The sequence below is a fragment of the Corylus avellana genome, chromosome ca2 (assembly GCF_901000735.1).
Source record: "Corylus avellana chromosome ca2, CavTom2PMs-1.0".
Taxonomy (NCBI): Eukaryota; Viridiplantae; Streptophyta; class Magnoliopsida; order Fagales; family Betulaceae; genus Corylus; species Corylus avellana.
In genome coordinates this window covers 14,373,565-14,399,019 of record NC_081542.1, presented here as the reverse complement: position 1 = coordinate 14,399,019, position 25,455 = coordinate 14,373,565, and the positions used below count along the sequence as shown (strand labels likewise).

Below are 25,455 nucleotides of genomic sequence, written 5' to 3'. Positions count from 1 at the left end.
AAAATGGCAGTTTAGGGATACTTACCGAATGATAGTTTAATCATTTTGGAATTTGAAGTCCAAAATATGCACATGTAGGTCAAGTGTTACACATGATAGCACTTTCTAAGGCATAATTTGGACTTAAAAGTGAATTTAAGCAAACCCCAAAATCCCAAGATTATCGAAAGCCTCCAGCTAGTAAACAGGTTTTTTTTATCAAACCCCCAATACAGCGATTAGATATCTATTGAATGTGAATGAACAAAAAAAAAGGCTTCAGAATAAAACTTAGTAGTTTCACGACTCATTTAGACACAATTTTTCATCTTTTCCTACCCCCGTCGCCTGGGGAATAGATTCATTCTATTGTGTTGGTGCTTCAGCGTTCTAAATTATTGCTTGTTCCTACCTAAAAACACCATAAATATACAGCTTATATATTCTTTCTATTTCCTCTTCCACGCACAATTGCTATTCATGGTTCAACTGTGGCATTGGATGCCCCAAACGTAGCTGAACGCTGACATGAACGATATTTGAGGCTGCCTTCAAAATCTCATTTTCTGCTTCTTTTGCCACCTCCATTGCATCTCTGGAATCAGGAAAAAGAAAGACCAAAGTGTTTGGGGGTGTGACTTTAGACATCATAAAGAAAATCACCAAGATTTGATTACTAACTTTACCTTATCAGCATTTCAGGGGGCATAGAAACCTCAATTTGGAGTAAAACCTTGCCTTGCAACAAGTGGCGTGTTATGCGCTCCACAACCATTATCTAAAAACCCATTTCCAATTGTCATTTTCGAATCACATTACTACAAGTGCGGTCATGTAATATACACCGCTAAATGCATCAATTTAAAATTTTGACCATAAAACAGATACTATCCATTTCAAACAAGAGTTGAAGCATATCAAACAAGATGTTGCACCTATAAGTTGCATGAGACTCAAAAAACAATCCCAAGAAGATTCGTTTTGTATTACTTAATTTCAATTTAATTGAAACCATTCAAGGATATTGCCAGCTATTTTTAACAGAAAACAATCAGATGACCAGCCCTTAGTTAACTTAGAAACTTCATACACATTAAACATGCTATACTTCAGTGCTTAAAAGACATGGAGAGTGGAGCCCATAGGTCTCCATTGAATTCATACATCACCACACAATTCCAAAGTAAAGCATAGCTAACAATAAACTGATAAATTTGACTTCTGTACCTCAGGAAATTTTGACGAGAGGATATTGGAAACAACTGCTTCAACATCTTTATCCACAGCAGGAATATTTCTATTTTGGTACGTGGTTCCCTTAAAACTTTCTTGCTGGTCGGGCATGCTGGGGGATATTTGTGAAATTGCAGGATCTACAAGAAATTAGAACTAGTGATGAGGACATAGCATGAGAGTGAATGTGTCACCAAACGAATGAATAGGAATGGTCATTCCATTCCACCTTCTTATATTCCTAGTAATACCCATTCTTATTTCTAGGTAATCATCATTCCAGGTGTACAAAACGTATCCCAAGTCTCATATTGGTTTTTTAATGGTAGAACTAGGCTTTTATAAGTGATTCCAATCAACTGTAGTTGTAATTTTGATTAGTAATTTTGGAATATAACATAAATGAGGCTAGCGCTTCATTGGGTAGTGACAAAAAACCAAGAATGCTTCAAATTTCTTCTCCAAGAATAATGAAGTCTAAAAAGAATAAAATAAAATTTTGACCATCACCAAAGACAACTTTAATCATTTGACACAAAGAGAGAGGAAGAAAAAGTTGGGTGACCACCAAGCTAGAATAAATTTTCTAATAAGAAGGATCAATTGGATAACATTTAAATTAATCTCTTCTTCATTTCAAAATCTCTTTGCTCCAGCAGAACTTAAAGAACCTTTGACACTAGCCCCTATGTGGTTTGTCTGGAAGAATTTAGAAAAACTGTAAAACCAAGCAGTGTACCTATGTGTATGAAAACTTCAGCAACTTCAGGATGGAGCTTGTGAATTTGATGACGAACATTTTCACCAATGTAATGTGCAGCACTAACACTACAAAGAGGATCAACCTGCAAGCAAAAGTAGAGCCTAATAGTATCGACAATATCACACAGATGCAGTTTTGCAGTCAAACCAAAATCTATATGTAGCACGAAAGATTCTAAAAATCAGGCGAACCAACCTCAATATGTACATCAAGATACAGAGATGAACCAGCCCTCCTTCCTCTCAATCGATGGCATCCCTGTAGACAATTTCAGAGGATATTCAGAACAGAATCCCAGAATAGCATGATCATAACTGAAAATATCAGCAACCATGGGCAAATGGATGCCAAAGTCCAATAAGTTGATCAAATTAATCCTCAATAGTAGCTGCATCTGGTATGGTATGATTTCTAGAATTTAAACGACACCACAGCTATTCCAATTCGAACTTTGATCCTTATTCATGTTGTTAAGTAACTTAAGTTGGACAACAAATCTCCAGTACCATTGTTTGGCCTTGTAGTCAGCTCATAGGAGTTACTTGAAAAAAAAAAAAAAAAAAAAAAAAAAAAGTCAGCTCAAAGGAGTTTGATTATCTCCTTGGAACTTCATACAATTTTTTTTTTTGATAAGTGGAACTTCATACAATTTTTATACAGACAACTTGTAGCAAAGAGTTGATCAATTATTTTATGTGTATTTGTGTGTGCTCAAGAGGTTCTGAAGACTACTTATCAAAAAAAAACACAGGTTCTGAAGACTGACAAGGTTTTTCTCTGCTCTAAATTATTTTCAATTTCCATTCCAAGGGAAGCTACATATATCATTATATAAATTTCTCAATTTTTTTTTATATATTTGTATATTTAGAGAGAGAGAGAGAGAGAGAGAGAGAGAGAGTTCTATACAAACACTATTATAATCATCTGGCCCACCAAACAATTATTTGAACTGCGTTAGGGAAAAAGCTGATGTACCAAAGGTGCCAAGTGACTATTCAAATTGCTTTGCCATCCAATTAAGCCTGGCCTCAAAAATTTGGATAAATTTAAAAATTTCAGAAACAAAATGGGGAATCTAGTCCCACGCAATTCCCACTATTAAATGGGTAACCATAAATCAAACTACAAAACAACTAATTTGATGAATAGTTTGGATGTTTTTCCTCTGTGAAAAAGAACCACAAATATAGACCGATAGCTCACACATGAAGCAAATAACAAAATAAGGTCAAAGATTAAAGGAGTATGGACAACTTTTCTAGCAACTGTATAAATAATTCAATATATAACCAAAAAACGTTTTTGAAACTTACCTTGACACTCTCAGTTTGTAGTATTGTTTGTTTAATGGGATCCAACTGTTCTGCTGGGATCGCAGCATCCACCAGTTCCAAAACACTAAAAATTGGACCAAAAGAACACTCACATTCATGCTGAACCAACTAAAATTATTTTCCCTTACACTTTGACAAATACTATATGCCAGATTTCAATATTTAAAAAGACGATTAGAAATTTGAAAAAGAGCATACTAAATTGGGTTTACAGGCAATGAGTCCTAATAGTGTTAAAGGGCTTGCCAGCCATTTATGCCTCTCAAATGAAGCATGGTTACTGTTTAGCCCAGCTACACTATCTGAATACCTTCAAGAGATACGGCCAGAATGAGTGGACTTCTTTATCCAATTAATAAGGCTTCACATAAGCATGAGGAATTTAAAACTATGGTAAACAATGCAACCATGCAAATTTTGACAAAAAGTTACTAATGCTGAGATTCAAGACTCTAAACATATTTTGGCCGCTAAATAAAATTTTGTTAATAATTTATGCAGTATGACCTCTTCAAAGTTCAAACTACTATTTAAATTCATGAGAGAGGCACCACTCAAGTACTAGCAAGAAACAATGCGCGTTGTGCAGATATAAAGCAGAACAACAAATATACCTTTGATACCCACTTTCAAGTCCAGCTTTTAGGATCATGCCCGAGACAATAACTCCAGCAAGGGGATCTAGGAATTTAACTCCAAGAATAGAGCCTCCTAAAGTTGAGATGAATAATACAAGGTCAGCAAGTTTTCACAAGACTGAAGAGCACCAGGTCTTCGAAGAAAATTTATAAAGAAAAAGTTGAATAAACAGAAAATATGAATATGGTTGAACTCTCCAAAGGCATTTAGTCAACATGGAACCACCAACCATTTTTGGAAGGGAAGATGAAATAGTGCATATGCACTGCATCACTCATCATTTATCCAAAGTCCAATCAAACTCAGATGGATTTTGGAAAGCAAGATTGACGATACATTTTGAACAATATATGTCAATAGATGAAAAACTACGATAAACAATTAACCCACCCCAGAGAAAATTGAACCCAAAAGGGAGGAGGTTTTGCACAAAAAATTAATGGATAGCATCAGCAAACACATGACATAGGGAAAGAGGAAGTGCAATGAAAAGGTTATCTTCATTAACTGCTTAAGCAGTGGGGAGAGAGGAATTATATTTATTATCTCTCTGAATTATTTTTTCCAAATTAATCACACACGCTTTTGGAAGATATATAACCTACATCCATGAAGGTTTTTTAATCGGATATACAACTATATATCATCAGGTATGGTATCACTTGCCTTCACAAATATCATCCCCTTCCAAGTTTCAACCACTGAAAAACAGATTCTCTCACCATTACAAGCATCAGATTCTGTTTAAATTAGTGTGAATCAAATAAACCCAGTCATAAAATTTAAAGAACCTTAAGTGTGGTTAGTGATATGATCAGAAACTTCCACAAGATTTCTGACATTCAACAAAAAACATTTCATGTCGGTGCCTTAATCTGTGAGTGAAAACATTTTTTTATCTTTTATTGTATAATTACTGCAATTCAAACTCCAGACCAGATTCAGGGTTACTGGTTATCTGTGCTATTTGATATTCTATATTCCACCGAAGTGTAAACAAAACATTTCATGTTGGTGCCTTAATCTATGAGTGAAAACATTTTTTATCTTTATTGTAGAATTACTGCAATTCAAACTCCAGACCAGATTCAGGGTTACTGGTTATCTGTGCCATTTGATATTCTATATTCCACCGAAGTGTAAACAAAACATTTCATGTTGGTGCCTTAATCTATGAGTGAAAACATTTTTTATCTTTATTTTAGAATTACTCCAATTCAAACTCCAGACCAGATTCAGGGTTACTGGTTATCTGTGCTATTTGATATTCTATATTCCACCGAAGTGTAAACAAATCTTAATCATTACTATATAAATGCTTAACACAAAACATTTAGCCAAATATACTAATCAGCAGTGTCTCAAACTGCACAATATACATAGATCGATAAACATGGTTTGCAGCTGTTAATGCTCCCAATTGAACACAATTATGGATCACCCATACTATTGTTGTAGGCATTGAAGAGTTACAAACAAATTAAACTGATTTGCTTCACAACAAAGTACAAAATAACATATTTATATTTTACTCTGACCAAACTGAATATTCATTAGAAGCAGGGCTCCTTACCAACACCAATGAGAGCAACTACAGATGAAATAGCATCTGTACGATGATGCCACGCATTTGCTTTCATGAGCCCGCTGCCTTGTCTTTCTCCAGCTTGTTTTGTTATCCAATAGAGCCTATGGCAATAACAATGAGAAGAAGAAAAAAAAAAACAAAATCAAGTAATGTAATTTGAAAAGAAGACTATAAAGACAAACAATAAAGTTAGAAATAAACAATCAAAACATAAACATGGCATCAACAGGTGGCAGGACCAGAGAAAACCAGTTAATAATTCACAAGGACCACTAGTTGCACCAATATTAAGTGTGCACTAGAGGTTGAAATTCAGTAAGGGCAAGGGCAAGGCCAAAAAGAAGCCAAAGATGCAGATATATCTAGGGATAATATAAGTAAGGGAATCAACAGAAAACGTTGGCCTTCAAAAGTGCCAATAGCAAAGAAGATTCATCTAAACATCCTCTATAGTTTGCTAAGGCTTTCAATAAAATAAATAGCCGTCCAAATAATTAGAACAACTTTAAGAAAAAACATAAATGAAAAGAAATATATTTCAATAAACCAAAGAAGAATGAGGAAGAAATTGTTCCACAAATTAATAGACATAAATAACTTTGGTACCCTTCTTTAACACATATTGATACAATAGTCATATTCAAAGCCAGGATGGGATGATCCATGTCAATTCCATGGTGGTGTTGATGGCCATGTGCATGTTCATGTGTCAATGACTGACCAACTATTTCAGGATGTGACGACAACACTTCCTGCATATGTAAATAAGAGATTCCAAGTAAGGAAAGAAATTAAGCAGAATATGATACTATAGTTTCATTCAAACATTTGAATTTCCAAAACTAAATATTATTAAAAGTCTTTCTTAACTCCTACTGAGATTTATAATAAAGTTTCAAAGGAACTAAATTTGAATCGAGGTGGGAAGAGAGAGAGGAAAAGCAGTCTACTAGCAAAAGCTGTAAAGAATGCCATGCAATACCACCAGCTGTAGCCAAAAGCATACAAGAGATTCCGAGGGCTCCTAGAGTCTCAAATTTACCATGTCCTGAGAAAAACAAGAAAGGAAAACAATTGTAGAACTGCAGCAGCATTGCAAGAGAAAAGTTATAGATTATATTTGACTACAAGCATAAAAACCAATAGCACAGGCTATAATTGGCTATATATGCATAAATTGAGATTAACGGAGTAGCGTGTAGGTACAAATCAAGAGTGACCATATGGGTGTTCTTTGTCTTTAGGAGCCTTTGCAACTTTAAATGACCATAGAGCAACACCACTAAGAACCTGCAAGATAAAAAGATATGATCATGGTTACCAAAAAGTGAACTTTCCTTGAACACAAATCCAGGAAAGAAGAGATGCAAATCAGTCATGCAAAATGCACCAGCTCATTACATGATAGAATACTACTCATTACAATGATGACAATATAAGAACATCATAGTGGATATGCACAAAGAAAGGAGCAAATAATCAAGAAATTACATCTTGCAAGAAATTTGCAGTCTTTCAAGATTCTAGCATACCACATTGTTAATAAATAAATAAAATAAAAGATTAGCAATTACCATGTCTGTGTTTAGCCTACTCATCTCCAAAACATTGAAGCGTTGTACATCAATTTATGATGAGGGGCATTAATTGAAGAATTTTTCAATTCTTTGAGGCAATGGAGAATTTTGCAGTGATAGCAAAAGGACAACCTAGGTGCGCCCATGTGTTAGAACAGTTGCCTATAAGAGTAGTTTAAACTTTTACCACTAAATGATCGCTTTGTTAATAATTTGATATTATCAGGAATAAGTCTATGACCTGGGTAGAAAACTACGAAGCACAACACACCACTTATGACAGGTGATGAATTTCTACTTTGCATTATGCAGTATGGATTTCAAATAACACTTCCCAACTGTTATTTCAAATACAAACGATTGGGGGGCTAATCACTTAATACGTTTTGGTTCCATTTCTGTCCAATGGAATCGAATTCTGAGATCACAAATTTAATTCATGACCAGAGGCTAGAAGATGCCACATAGCTAAAGCTTATTTAAAACTAGTAGTGCTATTACTGTGTACCTACTCTTCTTTTTTCTGTCAGGATTACTTCTCAACTGGCAACTACCAAAACTACACAATTCTTTTCTTTTCGTTTCTTTCTCTATTCTTCAAACAAAACAACAAGAATGCCAATAATTCACCACAAAACACAACATGGGCAAGCGAGAAACATAACAATTTCCACAATTCAACAGAGCACACAACATGGGCTAGTTCTAAAACTGCCAATAAAGTTACCACATCGGAAATCGAATGCGCCGCATCGGCAATGATCGCGGTGCTACCAGAAAGATAGCCAGTCAAGGACTTTCCAATAGCCAAACCAATATCAGAAGCGAGACCCAGCCGGAAAACGTTCTCGCCGTCCTTCCCCAAAACATGATGGTGGTGATGGTCACGGTCATTGTGGGAATGACCCAAATGCCACCTTCTGGGGATTTTGTAAATGGGATTGTCATAGAGAGTTGGGGAAGAGTCTTGGAGATGGGAATTGAGGGATTGGATTATGGGATTGGGGTAAAAATTCTTCTGGGTGTGTGAAGCTTTTGTTATGCAGGCTCTGTACAGGGGACTGAGACTATGGAATCTGAATCCCATTGTTTGGGGCCTTTACTTTGCTTCAGTTTTCGCTGAAATGAGAACCTCCCAAAGGACTTTATAAGGGGATGGTTTGGAACTTGGAAGTTAAGGCAGGTACATATGGGCCCCAAACTATTTATAAGAAATGCCAAAGGCCTTTGGGCCCCAAAGTATTCATCAATTTTTTTTATTTTTCCAGTATTTTTACTTTTTACATCATATTAATCACTTTTTATTATTTATTTAGATCTTTCTAATTTTTTTTATTTTTTTTTACTGCATTGTAATGTCTATTATGAGTTTTTGTTGGAGACTTGGAGTGACCTACCTCTTTCTTTCCTATTTATTGTTCTTTTATTAATGCAGTCTTACTTTTAACCACAAAAAAAAAAAAAAAAAAAAAAACGAAAGCCTAGTAGCAACTAGCAACCTCCTCAAGACTAAAGTTAATTGGGAAAATACAAGTGATATGCATAGACTTGCGGGTTCAAGTCCAAAAAGATTAACTGATAACAATATGAAAATGTCATTTTGTATTTTTTTCAACATGCTCATACTTTGCTGGGCATACTCAATCCACCTTTAAATCAATCTTGATTATAAATTAAAAATTAAAAAATTCAATGATAAATTAAGCATGTCATGTTAACCAAGTATGCTAAGAGAATGCCAAATAGCATTTCTCAAAATATGTTCATCATGTTATAAATTGATTCGATCTTATGACCACGGTCTGCAGCTCTTATGTGAATAATTCTTTTTTCCTTTGTTTTCCTTTTTCCTTTTTTTCTTTTTTTCTTTTTTTCTAAGGTTAATTTGAGAAGTAATTCTCATTTATCTAAATAAATGTCCTCAAGCCTTTCAAGGTCAGCTTTCCACCAGCTCTAATAATCGTAAAAAGTTTGCAGTAAAAACTCATGAGCTTAGAAGTAAATTGAATACGAGTATAATCATAGTTTTTATTTATGTAATTTGGAAACTATAGTTGTTTAGATGGGCCAAGCGAGCCTAATTGTTCCAGCTTGGTTTTTGTGCGCAAAAAGAGGAAAATTTTGGCAAGTTTTTTGATGCTTTTTACTCGGTTAAATAATCAAAAGTTATGAACACATTGGATCGCTGCTGCGATTGTCGCTAATGAAGTCCTCACCCCAAAACCCTTTCCAAGCCCGAAACTTCCAACTCCACCTCCATATGCCTCCCAAGTGAAACTCCATTAAACAAATCCACTCTACCTGGAATATAGTCAGTCAGGCAGTTTTAAGACCAAGCCGAATATAAGTACAAACTCAATGCCTCCGGTCACGCCACTTTCTGTCTCCATACCTATTATGGTCCCGGTATCCAGAAAAGTTCCGTTGTCTAGGTCGGTCCGGCCTATGATTCCATCCGGGGTTTGTTCTAGGTTCCGAATCCGGGAAATTCCTTCCCGACGTGTAGTCAGAAGTTCTAGTAGGACTATTCTCCGGACTCCATGATTCATATTCTTCTTCAGCCACATGCTCGTTTCTCTCCCAAGAAGGACCTGGCTGCAACAGAGGCTGCCTAGATCCTCCAACCAATGTGTTATAATTATTTTGATTGGCTTGGGAACGATAATTTGGATGTTGACTCTGGCTAGCTCTCCAAGAATCAGAAACAGGGTGAGCTGCAGAATGCCGGGGCTCAGGCAAAACTGTTGAGGGATGCTGTGATTGCGACAAAGGATGCGATGGGAAGGAAGCAGGTGCTCTTGAAGGTGCATTCAGTGTGACATATACAGGTGCAGGTTTTATGTTACTCGTGCTTTGGATCCGCAATGCCGACGGTGCATCTCCGGTTTGTAAGTTATGTAAGGGTGCGCCCATGGCAGATAAATTCTTCGCGGTTAAAACTACTTCTGAATATGGTGTTTGTCTAGTTGAAGAGTTGATAGGGAGATGCTGGTGCACAGAGGGCAGTTGCTTTTCGGGTATGATGGTAGTCATTTGAGGCAGCGAGTAAGCAGGCATTGTTGCTGCTGCAACTTGCTGTACCATTGATGGAGCACTTGCTGGCTGTTGAGGTGGAATGAGGTTAGCTGCTGTGACTTGAGACAGCATCAAGCTGGCAGAAGCCGCTCCCGGTGTGGCGTACACAACTCTGTTAGCCATTGAACTTTGTTGCGAAAATGAATCCTTGGCAACTTCTGGTCTCCATCCACTCTGCAAATTGATTGGGGTAAAGACAAATTAGACAAGAGGATAAAACACAAACAATTCTTCAGTAATAACTGTATAGTTTTTAACATATTATTTGTTAAGGTTTTCTATAATAATAAAATCATTATTTGTAAGCTAGGCATTGCAGCATAATTTTGATACCACAAATGACATGCACGATAATGACTCTTCATATTTAATCATCAGTAAGGGTTTAGGGTTTATAGGGAGTATCTCATGAAAAGGGTACATTGCCGGGCTGTCTCCCAAGCGTGGGGTCCATGGAAATGGTTCCGCACGTGTGAGAGGGACCATGAAATATACCCATTCGAAGTGGGGAAGAATCTTATCCCCCACATCTAACTAGTCGCCTCCACCAAAACCCTGATTTTTTTTTTTTTTTTTTGGGCAAAATCATTAACTTTTTATTATGGTTATGGTAGAATTAGTGATTTACAAGAGGTAGCACTATTTGCACTCCATGGTATTGGAAAAGTGGAGAGCATATAGTACCGCCCTTGCTAGATTTGCAATAAATACGTGATATCTGGCAAAAAGTTGCAGCATGAGCCCGAGTGACACACCGTTCCAGGATTGCTTGAAGGAGTTGGGGATGGAAGTGAAACTTCGATCTTGTCCTCTCCTTTTCCACCTACCATATTAACACCACCACCCGCTAAACCAATCCCGCCGGCTTTAATCATGTCGAGTAGTTTCACAGTGTCTTCACTTGATAAATTGCCAGCTTGGCCAGAAGTCAATGCAAATACCAATTCCGGGTTTTTTAGCAAAACGGCAAGCAACTCAAGATCCGGTTCGGCCGTGCTTGCATTACCAACTTGAGACAACGCCGGTGCCAAAGAAACAGCGTTGTTTACAACTTGATTAGATGTAACCTGTGTTTCTGCAGCATCTGCATCAGGCAGCTGTTCAGTTGGGATTTCTGGGGTCAATGTGTCATCGTGGTCCATTTCAATGTCCCACGGTTCCTTGGGATTAGATGGGATCTCCTGGACCGTCTGGTAGATGGTTTCCTTCTCGCGACGATTTCTGTTTTTCTGAAATTCAACCTCTTTGCTATTCTCACCGGCACCGACACTCCAAAGATCATTGTGTTTCATTTCTGCAGAAAGGAAAAGGGTATAAAAGGCTGAAGTCCGCAGAGCAGGTTATTGAAACACAAAAAAGAGTCGTCCACCAACAAAAAGTAAAAAGAACTTCAAAAGAAAACCAGGAGATGGAAGAGAAAACCAATGCAATTTCTAGTAAAAGTACTGTGTTCATGATTACTACACAATATACAGTTGGAGAATCTGCAAATCCATTGAATTCTACTTTGCTAATCCAGGTAGCAGGACGTTTTTCCCCCACTATAATGGGTAAAAGAACAACGAAAAAAAAATAATAATAAAGATTAAAATATTGTGGACATTTTTCCTCCAGTAAGTCAACTGACTGCTTTCCAACCGTTAAAAGTTGCACGTTCAGAATCAAGGTGATTGCTTCCCACGGCACATCTGGTAATTCCTTTGAAGGTTAGAAGATTGGTCACGGTTAAAAGTGATTGACCCAGGTGTCATATGGTCAATGATCTAAAGAACATATTAACAAACTAAAATTTACCATATAGACAAAAAGGTCACTGTTAAAAGTTGCCACTTTATACACAGCAAACCATGTAATTTAGCCTTGCATTCAATAACATCCCAAAATTTGGATTCTGACTATTGCACCCACTATGTACCTTACACATTGTTTCAACCACGATAAAAAGCCAGGTCTGCTAAAATTAGCAAGAAGTGCAGCAAAGTGATTGGGCAATCAAACACCAACGGAAAAGAAATGGTTCTATTTCAGATTCCATACGTTTTAATTATCTAAATCAAAGTTACTAAAAGCAACTGATATCACCAGATCAATAATATTAAAACAGAAAAAAAAGGCCAGGGGGGTGAAATAAGCTTATAATGTCTCTTAGAAGATTAAACCCAATAGATGCCAGAACAAACAGAACGGAATGATTTAATTTTCAAATGGCATACAAAAACACTTTTACGAAATTCTGCCACCAGTCAAGGCATCTTCTCCACTCGAACTCCCAGCAATGTTGCCATTGAAGCAACAGCTTGCGCCCAATAGAGTTTGCTCCATCACAAGAGTTGCAGCCATGCATATTTACTGAATTGTACTTAGGTCAGACGAGGCAGAAATCCTACCCCAATTGCAGTGTATAAATGATATTCATGCTGAAGGTCTAAGGGAATGGAGAATTTTTTTTTTTTTATATATATATATATACATATATGTCAAATTAAGGGCCATATTCAATTGCTATACATATAAATATCTTTTTTATGAGAATCTAATTAAAATTATGATGGTTTATAAAATCCTTGCAACTTGCAAAATACATAGCCTTGATAGGGTTAATTAAGATCTCATCCATCATCAACCAAAATCATCTGATGCACAGTTATTATGATTCATAGGAAGCAATCCATGACAAAGCCACATCAAGAATTTTTTTGATAAGTTAAAAAAAAAAATTAAATAAATAAGTAAAGCCACATCAAGAAATTAATTTTTACCATTGCCAAAAATTTAAGAGGGAGGAGGGGTTCCTAAAATTTGAGATCAACCTGGTGTCTGGCCACCACATGGTCCTCGGACTCTAATTTCATCAAATAACAAGAGACAGTTGAATAATATTATTTTGCATGGTAACAAAAAGAGGTGCATACAACTGAACCAATGCCTGACTTTTATACAAGAAAAGAGCATAGCATGTGATTTGAATCCTATTCAAAAAAAAAAAACAAAAAAAACACAGTTGGAGTGGAGAGGGGAGGATAAAAAAAATATTAACATCTGTGGTTGACAATGATATGAATCTCCCTCATGAAAAATGTGGGAGTGCTTAAGATATTCCTCCCTATTGCATAAGCTTCAGCAACTTCTCAAAGTGGTCAATTAATTTTGCTGTCAAGATCTATTATTTCTACAAAAATATTATTGGCAAAGTTAAAAGAAACCAAAAAAGAAGCATTAAAAGCAAATGTACCTGGTGGTGACTGCCATGGGATCTGAACCCTCTTGCCCTTATACCATACGGGTTCCTTCAAATCCATTCTTAGCTTCAGCTCAAGAGGAGCATCCGGCCTATTAGAAATTTTAGAAGGGAGTATGACAGGTTTCTTTTGTTCCTCAATTTTAGGCCGAATAGCTGCTTTAGATATTGGAGTCAAAGTGCTGGGCTGAGTAGTTGAAGTTTTGTTCAGACCTTCAGTTTTTGCTTCTTTACTTTCATTAGAAGAACTAGTTTTCCCATACTTGCTCTGCATGAATAAAGCACGCATTTTCGCCTTTTGTATATCATCAGCAGACATTGGACGACCTTGATTCACATGTGCTGCTCTTGTGGCCTGCGGGCTTCTTCCTGCCATTTTTTGGCTCGGCTGTTCCACCAACTGAACTTTTCTGCGTTCTCTAGTTTCTGTTGCCAGATAAGGATATGAACTATAGTTCTTCCGTAAATATTAAAACTGCACAACAAACATTCATGTGTTTCTTTCTTATTTATTTTTTACTTTTGCCTTTTTCTTTTTTTGTTGGCCATTTAGATATAGAAACATAAGAGAATACCAGAAAAGTTCTCTAGTTTAAAGATTTTGCATACAGTCGAATCTCAAGGGTAAGGTTGATATTCCAAAGTCTGCAAACGTCAAACTAAATACAGTCACAATTTGTCCTGCATCACCACCATCTAGCAAGTTGAATTACACAGAGGCAGCAACTTTGAGTGTCAAAGGGAAGAAAGCGAGTGGAAAGAGGATACATTTTAACACGGACAATAACTGACTTTACTCGAATCATATTTTCCTTAATCGATTTAGATGAAATCATAGATGAATTCCGTCACTGGCCTTTCTGGCCCTTTTTTTTTTTTTTAAAGTACTCAAATATCATTAAAAGCAAAAAGTGCTACTTAGATACACAGGGAGTATACAGGAGAAACACCTAACTAGGAGGCCAAAAAAAAAAAAAAACAACAACAACAAACAAACAAATTATGAAAACTAAGCTCCGAGAGAGCTACAAACACAGCTGTCCAAGTATAAAGAATAAAAAAGAAAAAGGACTCAAGCTCCACCAACTTCCTTCTACGGTCCTCAAAACTTTTGTCATTTCTTTTCTTCTAAAGACACTAGAAGAGGCAAGAAGGCACTAGGGGAGCCCAAGGTTTTATAGGTGAAGATATGGGGTTGTATCCATTATATGTATTGAGGATTGTGGCACTAGGGGACGTGGGTAATCTGTAGCCAATAATTTAGCAATTCAATCCATCACTTCTTCTCCAACATGAATTGGCTAAATGGAATTTCACTTCATTAAGTTGCTCAGGATCTGCCAACAATTGAAGCAAGCAGATAATGGGTGTAGTGACCAAAGTTCAGTGTAGAACTCAAAATGCTGTTACAAATTTATGTGCTTGGATACAGGAAGTCACCAAAAAAAAAAAAAAAAAAAACAATAATAGAACTTTTGAACTTGGATCTTTTGTTTTCCTTCTTCAAAAACTTCTGAACTAGATTTTGTCCACATAATAATTGAGAATCCCTCTTTCCCTTTAAAAAGTTGAACTGGCAAATATTAGCTGCCTCAACCATAAGATTTGACTGTAAAAAAAGCAAATTCACAATCTAAAGGTCCATCAAAAGGGGGAAAATCACAAGTTAAAAAATAACAAGTAAATAACCATTACAAACTACAATATTTCAGACAATAAAAAGAGATGACACCAAGGTGTTAAAAAAATTTGTACCTGTCATGTCAATGTTGTATATTTACAGTAATATTGAGGGTGAACACTTAAGTAAAAGAGTTAGCATCTGAATCTATGCACATTGTGATTTCTGAAGATTGACCTTTTAACATAAGAGTTAACAGCAACAATTGCAGCGTAATAGCTGCTATAATTGCAGTCATCATCATTGACTTTATATGGTACAAATTTACAGAATACTCGGTTAATTCTAAACAATAATAATAGCCACCAAGCATGTGGATTCTCAATGCCAATGTAACAGCATAAAATATCCTCACTTCTTGTTACCTAAAAATTTCTAACCCAAGAAATACTATCTAATGAGCCTTTGTTCTCATCATAACTGCAGTTGATTCACATTCTTTTGAGAGTATACCAGTACTCGCAAAAACAAGAGATCTTCAAGAACACAGATAATAGGAGTACTAGCAATTAAATAAACATATTCCACAAGGGCTTCACACATCAAGATTTCATTAGAAATTAAATTTGAAATCTTTGGGGACCAGGTTCGAACCTAGTTGGTGAGGAATCTAATATAGGTGGTGCATGCCTGTTGGTAAGGCTTCACTGAAACACTGGACAGCTAGAGGGTACAAATCAGGAGTAGCGTCTGATCTTATTATCCAAGGTCCTTTGGCAAACCTTCAGCCCTCAAAGAGGGAAAAGAAATCACATATATTGATAACAGAAAACGCGTTCAATTTACATTCCACCAGATTTATATGCCCTTGATTAGTCCCTGTTGCCAATATTCTAGATGACACAATAACACGAACATTTCAATTAAGAATGCACCAAGATATGTATTACTAAATATGCTCATGTACAGGGGCACAGTAGATTAAAAGCCAACACTAAAGAGAGATTTCATTCCTAAACAAATGCCTTTTATTTTTCACAATCCTTTTAAAACCATTCGAAATGTATAAAAATTACTTGTTTTTCTTAATTAAATTTTTTGAAAAAAAAAATTAATAATTAGCAATCCCAAGGATACGGGTTGAAGAGAGACCTAGGATCTGCTTCCTACTTGAATCATCCGAAGGTGCTTGCAACAGCTTCAGTGCTTGCGGAGATTCCAATTTCCTGAAAAAGAAATTTATGCTTATTACTTCCACAATTACCAAAAAGAAATGGCCAACCAAGCTAAACTATGTCAGAACCAAAAATACATTCACACCTTAAATTCGCTAAAGTCCCATATGAGGAAGCAAGATCGTCTTCCTGTCCAGCAAGAAAGAATAATTTGAAACCTTGCACAATGTAAATCCTCTTCTAGCAAATGTGTACTAAATTTTGAGAAGTGCTTACAGGAGCATCGATACTGGACTGCCATGATTCTTCATCCATAATTTCCCCAATACTACAAGAAAGTAGAGCAAAATGATTAGAAACTGACTTAAAATTCTTGCAAGTGTAGGAGGTGAAGACATGCACTTGCCTCTGCTTCAGCATTAAATCATTTTGCATGTCACTAGCAGATTTCAAGCCATTAGGTTTCTTCATTGCTTGGCTTCTTGCCAATGATTTGCTCCATCTTGATAACAAAACTCTTGCCCTGTTTGATATGTCTGATCTTCAAATCAGATAAATGAGATTCAAAAAAATCACAAGGTGCAAGAAATACAGCAAAAGCACCCAAATTTGTTTTTTTATATATATAAGTTATTGGCCCCAAAGGTCACCTGAAAAATCTTTAATATGTCGAACAAGTTAAAAATACTTGCAAAGAAAATGGCAAAAGTTAATGCTTTCAGATTATATTGTCAACGTTGCCCTCTCAACAAATTATCTCTTAATGACCAATACAACACACACAGCATATACTGCTGATTTTTCATCCTCACTTCCAAAGTCAATAGCCAAGGATGGCTAAACAAAGCATTCATCCAGAATCCAAAAGCACACAAGACTACTGGGTACGAATAATCGCTCACCAAGGATTTCATAATGAAATTTCTTCTCATTACATAGATTTCAGAAAGAGCTATGTAACACAGCTACATGGTTCTGGCATTAATAAAACCTGAGTTATTTTATATAAGAGATACGAAAATTCTGCAGTTCCTATACTTGATATCTTTTCCATTCCAGCTAAGTAATGAGCCTATCAACAGAACTATTCTCCAGTTAAGGATCAAACACGATGCCTAAATAACCATCAAGTAATAGTTCAACCATACAGAGGTGAGTAGAAGAAAAATAATTACGGAGACAGAGGGGAGAGTAGAGTACAAGGCACAAGATAGTCTCTGCAACAAGAGCACACCTGATGACCTATAGAACCGCAGTCTGTTAACACTTTGCAGAATGGCTGACATATGTACTGGAAGAGCTTTATGTAGAGGCAAATGGCAAAGAACCTAGAAAACAAGTTAATCATTGAAATCCTAAGCAATGTGTATAAAGCAAGTACATACTATATTAACTGCATAGACCCGTATATACCTTAAGAATTACAAGAAGTACACTTGTTTGCTCTTCAACTGCTGCTTGACTCAACCACGTGGCTAAAATCATAACACCACCTTTAGTTAAAAACCTGCAAACATAATAGAGGATGGCTAGATCAAGCGAGTGAAGAAAAACAAAAAAAAATACGGAAACATACTGCCAACCTCAAACAGTGATTCGACAAGTACCAACATAATACTGAAGAATTTTGTATCTGCAGGATCCACTCCATCAGTTTCACCTGCCCAGAAAATGCTTCTTCTTTCCGCATCAAAATGAAAATATTTTCAACAAAATGTTTGTCTTCGTCATCTAAGCCAGGTAGAGCATCATCCTGGGTTGAGCAAGATGGTGCTTCTTCAACGCTGGCAGGACCAACAGAGTTTAAGGGAACTGGTTCAATAGGTGTCATAGGATCAGAGCTTATTATTGCACCATCATTAGGTTGTTTACATGCACTGGGTCTCATGGCCTTCTCCCTTGACAACCGGACTAGTTTCCTTACTCTTGAACGTTGACTATTAAAAAAATCACGAACCTATAAATCAACACAACACCAAGGTGTAAGACTCAACTAAGATGAATTTTCTTTTGATAAGTAGACATAACTAAAGATAAATAAGCAAAGAGTGCTAATAAAGGTTTTGCAATCATGAAGAAATTGTTAAATCTGCATCTTTGGAAGATGGTTATATTGAACAAAAAAAAAAGTAACATCAGGGCAAAAGAAGAAAAAGCCATTAATAAACCTCTATACCATCTGATTGTATAGGATATGCCAAAACCACTAACTGGTCTTTCCGAACAGAACAGCATAAAGGGAAGAAAATAAAATAAAAAATAAAAAGTCAAGTAGACAGCATTTAAAAGAAAGAAAACCGAGAAAATAAGAACGGAAGAAAACCTGTGTAATTGTAACGCCAAAAAGAGCACTGATCTCACGGGATTCCTTCTTACTAATAGCATCTTTAATAGAAAAAACTGATTGCATATATTTTACAGCCTTAGGGTTTAGCAAATCTCTAGGCCTTTTACCTGCAAAATCAACAGTTTAGTCAGACAGAGACCACATGTGGGCCAAGACAGGCAATACTTTACATATACCAAAGCAAACTCAATATGCAGAAAAAAAAAAAAAAAAAAAAAAAAAATCAACAAGCAAAGAAATATCAGAGGCTCTCGTGAGCAATGGGGGTGATAAGTTTGTTAGTCTCCTCACCTTGGCCGCCTTTTGCATAATGGGGGATAGACATCGTTGGTCCATTGCCCCGAGGAAAAGGGGTGTTAAGTTTGAGGTTGTATCCGTAGACCATTTTACAAAGTAGGTAGAAGTAGAGACTCTCACAAACATAACAGCCAGAAACATTAAAAACTTTCTCCAGAAATCGGTGGTGTGTCACTACGGAGTTCTAAACGCTTTAGTCACGAACAATGGAAAGCAATTTGACTATGAACCTTTCCGAGAATTGTGTTCCAAACTTTATAATAGGAACTACTTCTCCCAGGGACATCTCCAAGCAAACGGACAAGTAGAGGCAACTAATAAAACTATCCTCAAGGTTTTGAAGAAGAAGTTGGGAGAAAAGAAGGGAGCATGGGCTGAGGACCTTCCCGAGGTTCTATGGGTGTATTGAACGACTAGAAGAACTCCAACAGAAGAAACCCCCTTTGCACTAACCTTCAGCATAGATGCCGTAGTCCCTATTGAAATTCGATCTTCCAGTTTCTGAGTCAAGAATAATAATAAGGGGCTCAATGAAGAATGTATAAAATTACACATTGATCTTTTGCAGGAAAAAAGGGACCGGGCACAGGTTACCATGGCAGCCTATCAAAAAAAGCAGTCCAGTACTTCAATAAAAGAGTCAAGCAGAGAGGCTTCAAACTCGGAAATTCGGTACCACAAAAGGTGACCCTAGCAACCTGTAACCCCGTAGAAGGCAAACTAGCCCCCACTTGGGAAGGACCTTACTAAGTGGTAGGATGTCACCAAGCAGGAGCATACCACTTGAAGACTATCAAATACGGAACACCTGAAAAAATTTATCAATGAATGTAGATTGTCTTCTCTTGTAAAGCAATTATGGCATAAATAAAGTTTTGATGCATCTCAGAAGTTTCAGTCATCCTTTTTCAAATTCCATCTTAACCTCAAAATGTCTCGAAAATTGAGAAGCTTACAAGCTTGTTTCCGAGACCAACAAGGTTCCAGGATTTTTTAAGTCCTAACCTCGAAATGTCTTGGAAATTGAGAAGCTTACAAGCCCGCTTCCGAGACCAACAAGGCTCTATGATCCTAACATCAAAATGTCTCAGAAATTGAGAAGCATAAGAACCCATTTCTGAGACTAACTAACTCAAACTTGCACCCAAGTATAAATACTTAACTGCAAGGTTTTAGGGGGTAAACCTACCAATCCAAAGAAAGAATGAACATACCTCCCTCTTTCATTAATCTAAAAGTTCTCATATTTAAGAAACATTCTTGGAAAAATCACAAAAAATCACAATTTTTTGTCATTTGTTTACAAAAAATAAAAATAAGCAAAAGCAAAACCCTATTCTACTGGTTCTAGTCACTCTCGCAAGTCACCATGTCGGCTTCAAGATAAATTCTCATTATCCTCGCTAACACGTCAGATAAGAGAATTGGGGGGTAACTATTGAGAATTGGGCCAATCAAATAGTCCAACTATTGAGATAGGCTGGAGAGAGTCCCAGAGACCAACAAGGCCCAAAACCAAGCCCATTATCCATGAAAATCATGGATAATGGATTTCTCGAATTCTTCAGGAATCACTACAGGAAATCCCAGATATTCTATACTGAGAATCTTTGTAGCCATTTCAAGGAAGCATGAATCTTTGGAATAACGTCTCAATATCGGAATTCTCAGGATCACACCAATCTGAGGAATTAGGGATCTGATCAATGCCAACCACCACACACTCCTATATAAGGAGGTCTCATTCCAGGTAAAAGGGGTCAACTCTCTGTTAATACGAGCTGTTATTATTATATAGAACAAATAGTTAACTTGGGCACTGGAGCTATTACCGCCGGCACATCTCAGCAAGCTCTTTTGTCTAAATCCTCTCTTCATTTTGCAGGTATTCATTTGTCCAATCCAAGTATTCACCCAACCAGATACTGTTCCAACATAGCTCATTTAATTTATTTGGTTTTAACCCTTTATTTACTAAGACAACAAAAAGATAAAAGAAGACACAAGGCATTTACAAGGCAGAAAATCAAATTGTTGTTTTAACAAGATCTACATTTTGATAATAGTCATTCACAATCACCAGGCACTATTATTTATCCTGCGATGATTTCTTACCAATTTTTATTGACAAAGCACCAGCTGCCTGCGGGGAAAAAAAACAAAACAAAACTATTATGAGTAAATGCAACTAAAATAATCATATCATAAAAAGACAACTACAAGTTTATACCCAAAGAAAACCACAATCAAAGTTATGAAACAAATAACCAGTCGTTGCATAGCATATCAGATTATGCACCACCTAGCATCAGTAATTACAGCATAAACTGTATTAAACGATAACTCACAATGTGCCTAAGAAACTCAAAACAGCATCTAAAGTAGTCAATAGTTAATTGCCTAGGCTCCAGTTCTTATCCAAAGAAACAATAGCAACCAAAAGTGACACTTCTTCTTTAGGAAATGTCAAAACTTTAAGGGCTAGACTTGCCTACTAACATAAAATATAAAACGTAACCTAAATTAATAACATTAACTGCCGTTCACAATATCCTAACGGACACAAATTGTTCACTGAGTAATAGCATTCACAATTTATATATAATTACTTGATACTTCTTTTTCTTTTTTAATTTTTTGGCCCTCTGTTTGGTTGCTGAGAAACCGAAGCAATTCCAAATCCACACTCGTTTCCTTTATTTTCCGTGAAACCCGACAAAAGTACAGAACAAGAATTGAATATTCAAAAGCGCACCATTTCTTGGGAGAGAGGATTGACGCCGGTGAGCTTGCACTGGGTGACAACGATTTTCTGGAGCTGGTCGATCTGGCTGTGGAAGAGCTCCCTCTGCGATTCCACGAACCTCTGGAACGAGTCAACGGAACTCCCAATCTCTACCTCCGAGAAATCGTCCTTCAAGACCTCCATTATCGACCTCGAAGCTCGACTTCCCGAAGCTCAGCGTATCAGAACCGTACAGACAAAGCATTAAAGACCCGAACCTACACTAATCTCTGGATATGGAAAAATATTGACAAAAATTAGGGTTTAGGGTTAGGTAATTGCAGAGATAGAGAGAGGAATTGCGAATAGAATAGGAGCGAAGCAGGAAAGTAAAGCCCAGACTCGCACGTGGATAAAATTCCAACGAGCGTTAACTAATGCAGCGGGTTTTCTTTTTTGTAAGCGGGTCAAGAACTCGCGCCCGGTAGAGGAAAATTCCTCGTCCCTCTTGGTTTGTGACTTCTCTTTTTTTTAAAACATGGACATTCGATTTATAAAGTATAATCTTAGCCGATTGAGTTATTCATTAAGGATAAAATAAAGTATTTTTTAAAATTATCATTTGATTAAAATTCATTAACAATCAATCACATGCTCAATGGTAATTTTAATAGTTATATCATTCTTAAAGTGACACAAAAAAGACTTGTAGCATTATTCCACCCGGCAACCTGATTCATGATGAATCACATTTACAATATGAACCCTTTTTTTTTATTAAATCATATGAGTTTTTTTTTTTTTTTTTTACACATGTCCACATAAGAGGGGGAGGAAGATTCAAACTAATAACATGCTTCATGAGGCATAGTCCTCAACTGATTGAGTTACTTCTTTGGGACATAATATGAACTATTTATTTTAAATTAACCATTCAAAAAATTTGTGTCTAGTTTCACGTAAAAAAATAAATTTGCATCCACTCCTAAGTATTTCATAGGTGGTCAGCCACCCAAAAACAATTATTTGTGGTGGTTTGCCACCCCAAAGTACCCAATAGAGGCGACCAATCACCTCAACAATTTTTAGAGGGATTGTGCACTCTTTAAAATAGCTAATAAAAATGGTTTAACCATCCCAAAAGAGACTTTTGATAATAGTCAAGGATTTGGGGTGGCCCGACCTCCCCCCACAACTTTCTCACATCTCCACCAACCAATGTCTTTTCCTCTACTCCTCCACAACCTCCCTACTATTGTTGGGCTCCTCTCCCATCGCATGTTCCTATCTTATCTCCGCCTTCATCATCCCCTTGCAAAGGCCACCTTAAAAGTATATTTTGGGGTGGTTCAACCACTTTGAACTCGCTTTTATGTGTGATCCGCAAAAAAGATGGCTTTGTCGCTAGAGTGGTTCAGCCCCACAAAGACCATATTGAGTGCAACACCTGGATAAATTAAAAGTTAAGATAAATTGAAAATTCAAAAGGAAATTAAATGTTAATAAAAGGTATGTCTAAGTGACGCATGAGACAATGCATATGGTTGGATCTCATCATGGACAACGATTGCACTATTAAGTATCATTGAGATAAGGCCAATGTGGTGACCGATGCATTGAATTGAAAGGCAATCAGAGAGTTGTCGTCTTTGGTAGCCGCATAATTGCATTTGATCACGAACATAGAGAGGCTAAGCCTAGGGGTTGTGTATGAGGGAGGATTGCCATATATGATTGCCATGGTGATTCAGCCAATAATGATAGAAAGAATTAAGAAGGCACAAGATAAGTATCCAAAGTACATCAAGTTTAAGCTTGAGTCCAACAAGGAGAGGCACACTACTTATATGTTATGAGAGATGGGATTCTTAAGCATAAAGATGATCTTTTTGTAACTGATGATGAGATGTTGAAAAGAGAGCTTATCGAGGAAACTCACCATTCTCTCTACATAGTGCATCTGGGAAGCACTAAGATGTACCGAGACTTGAGAGATTTTTCTGGTAGAGCAACATGAAATGAGATGTTGCCAAGTACGTGGAGCAATGCTCTACATCAACATGTCAGCAAGTAAAGGCAGAGCATTAGCAGCCAACAAAACCCCTCTCAACTACTTTCACGTGCTATGATGAAAATGGGAGAAAGTCACTATGAACTTTGTTATATGATTGCCTCAAGCGACAACAATGTATTACGTGAATGATTTTGCATATCATAACACAATGCATGATGCAATATGGCCAATAATAGAAAAAATGACAAAAATAATCAATTTCATCTTGATTAAGGTTACAGATTCAATGCATAGGCTGGCAAAACGATGCATTAATGACATTGTCAACTTGCCTGAAATACTAGTTGCCATTATCTCAAATTGAAATCTTGGTTCTATGTTACTGTTATGGATAAGTATGCATAAAGCCATTGGGATGAAATTGCAGTTTAGTACAACCTATCACCTATAAATATTGAAGAATATGTTACATATGTGCGTGCTCAACTTCAAGCGAAATTAGATCCAATACTCACCATTAATCAAGTTCGCCTACAACAACTTTCTGGCAACCATTGGTATGATATAGTGCAGGGCGTTGTACGGACGCAAGTTTTGCTTATAACTTCTCGTTTTTTATATAAGTCATGTTAGAATTATCTAAATTCCTTGTGGCACTCTTGTTCACTAAAACTCTTGTTCAATAAAAAATACTTTTAAAACCACAAACTCACCTTTCAACATAAAATACAAAAGCTTCTAACAATATTCACTTTTTATAAGCATAATCATGGAGATACAAAACTTAAATTATTAGTGTGTATACACTAGTCAAAATATGTCGCGTTTAAAACATATCGATATCAATAATTAACTTAACACAACTTAGCCACTTCAAAGTAAGGCCTCCTATTACCCTCATGGATAATAATCTGAATGCGCATATAGGTTGTGTTTATTAATTAGCCTTTTTGGTAACACTTGTAAAATTATCATTATTTTACAAGTGGATGTGTGAATTCACAATCAGCAAGTAAAAATACCATGGCATTTAATGTATGTGACTTGAGCTCCTATTTTCCTTTGAAAACAAATCCCTATATCTAGTGTTTACAACACAACTATTACAAAGCATGGTTTTCGTCTATAAATTGCCGTAGCCGTTTTGCAAATTGCATGTTTTAGAGAGAGGGGTTTACACATAATAATAATAAAACTAAACTTTATTTTTTTTTTGCATTTTTTTTTTACTATATCTATATAAATTCACGGTCCATAATATGAAGCAAGTAAAACTATTTATAACATGTTGTAATGTAAATCTTCACCATAATATATATACACTGATGTATATTCTCAAACATAATACTTATTTATCATATTCTTTAGACATTTTATTAGGCATATACACCTGCCTAACTATTGGGTTTGCTAGGCTTTTATTTATCTTATAACATTAGGGTATTAAGTGTATACTCCTACTTACCCGTCATAGTTTGTTAATATGACCTCATTTAACCACTCAGTATGTTAGTACTTTCTCCCTAACTCAGTCGATTAAGCTCACAACTCAATCAAAAGAGAGGGTACTGGCAACAACAAGCCAATCTTCCTGTAATTGCTCTCAAACCTTGCCTTTTAACAACTTTTCACTACAATACAAAATTAATTTATCTCTCACTCTACCTTGGCTAATGATTTTTGAACCAATGATTGTTGTATTTTTTTTTTGTTTTGAAAGAAATACATTCCAATTTCATTAATAATAATCACGAGCATAAAGCTCTTACATCGCAGGAGCACAAAGCCCTAAAAATGCAAATTATAGCCGAAGCTATAAGGATACAACATCACCTAAAACCCCCGCT

General features: G+C 36.3%; 2 protein-coding genes across 3 annotated transcripts; both read right to left on the bottom strand.

Annotated features, from left to right (window-relative positions):
- Positions 1-261: 261 nt before the first annotated feature.
- Positions 262-8,236, bottom strand: LOC132172663 (metal tolerance protein 2). The gene is made up of 12 exons (XM_059584202.1): positions 7,844-8,236; positions 6,760-6,829; positions 6,490-6,587; positions 6,146-6,291; positions 5,525-5,640; positions 3,927-4,023; positions 3,292-3,376; positions 2,171-2,233; positions 1,952-2,057; positions 1,207-1,352; positions 666-757; positions 262-574 (listed from the first exon to the last, which is right to left on the bottom strand). Exons 1-12 carry the CDS (start codon positions 8,201-8,203, stop codon positions 454-456), a joined length of 1,500 nt encoding a protein of 499 aa, XP_059440185.1. The 5' UTR covers positions 8,204-8,236; the 3' UTR covers positions 262-453.
- A 720-nt stretch (positions 8,237-8,956) lies between these two features.
- On the bottom strand, positions 8,957-22,009 carry LOC132170341 (homeobox protein LUMINIDEPENDENS). Of its 2 annotated transcripts, none has more exons than XM_059581291.1 (13): positions 21,625-22,009; positions 20,985-21,012; positions 18,549-18,679; positions 17,809-18,182; positions 17,639-17,732; positions 17,460-17,553; positions 16,632-16,761; positions 16,502-16,553; positions 16,371-16,414; positions 16,188-16,276; positions 13,424-13,855; positions 10,947-11,485; positions 8,957-10,365 (listed from the first exon to the last, which is right to left on the bottom strand). In XM_059581291.1, the coding sequence occupies exons 1-13, from the start codon at positions 21,796-21,798 to the stop codon at positions 9,472-9,474; spliced, it is 3,075 nt and encodes a 1,024-aa protein (XP_059437274.1). In that variant the 5' UTR covers positions 21,799-22,009; the 3' UTR covers positions 8,957-9,471. The 2 variants fall into 2 exon arrangements, with proteins under 2 accessions (XP_059437274.1, XP_059437276.1); XM_059581293.1 differs by having other exon boundaries at positions 17,833-18,182.
- Positions 22,010-25,455: the final 3,446 nt, after the last annotated feature.

Excerpts from the sequence above, each read along its gene's own strand:
- LOC132172663 (XM_059584202.1), bottom strand. The coding sequence starts at position 8,203 with ATGGGATTCAGATTCCATAGTCTCAGTCCCCTGTACAGAGCCTGCATA. Across the intron at positions 6,830-7,843 it reads CGCATTCGATTTCCGATGTG|GTTCTTAGTGGTGTTGCTCT; the intron begins GTAACTTTATTG and ends TTTATCTTGCAG. Across the intron at positions 2,058-2,170 it reads ATCTTGATGTACATATTGAG|GTTGATCCTCTTTGTAGTGT; the intron begins GTTGGTTCGCCT and ends TTTTGCTTGCAG.
- LOC132170341 (XM_059581291.1), bottom strand. The coding sequence starts at position 21,798 with ATGGAGGTCTTGAAGGACGATTTCTCGGAGGTAGAGATTGGGAGTTCC. Across the intron at positions 17,733-17,808 it reads TTGTCGAATCACTGTTTGAG|GTTTTTAACTAAAGGTGGTG; the intron begins GTTGGCAGTATG and ends TTATGTTTGCAG. Across the intron at positions 16,415-16,501 it reads AGTCCAGTATCGATGCTCCT|GAAGACGATCTTGCTTCCTC; the intron begins GTAAGCACTTCT and ends CTTGCTGGACAG.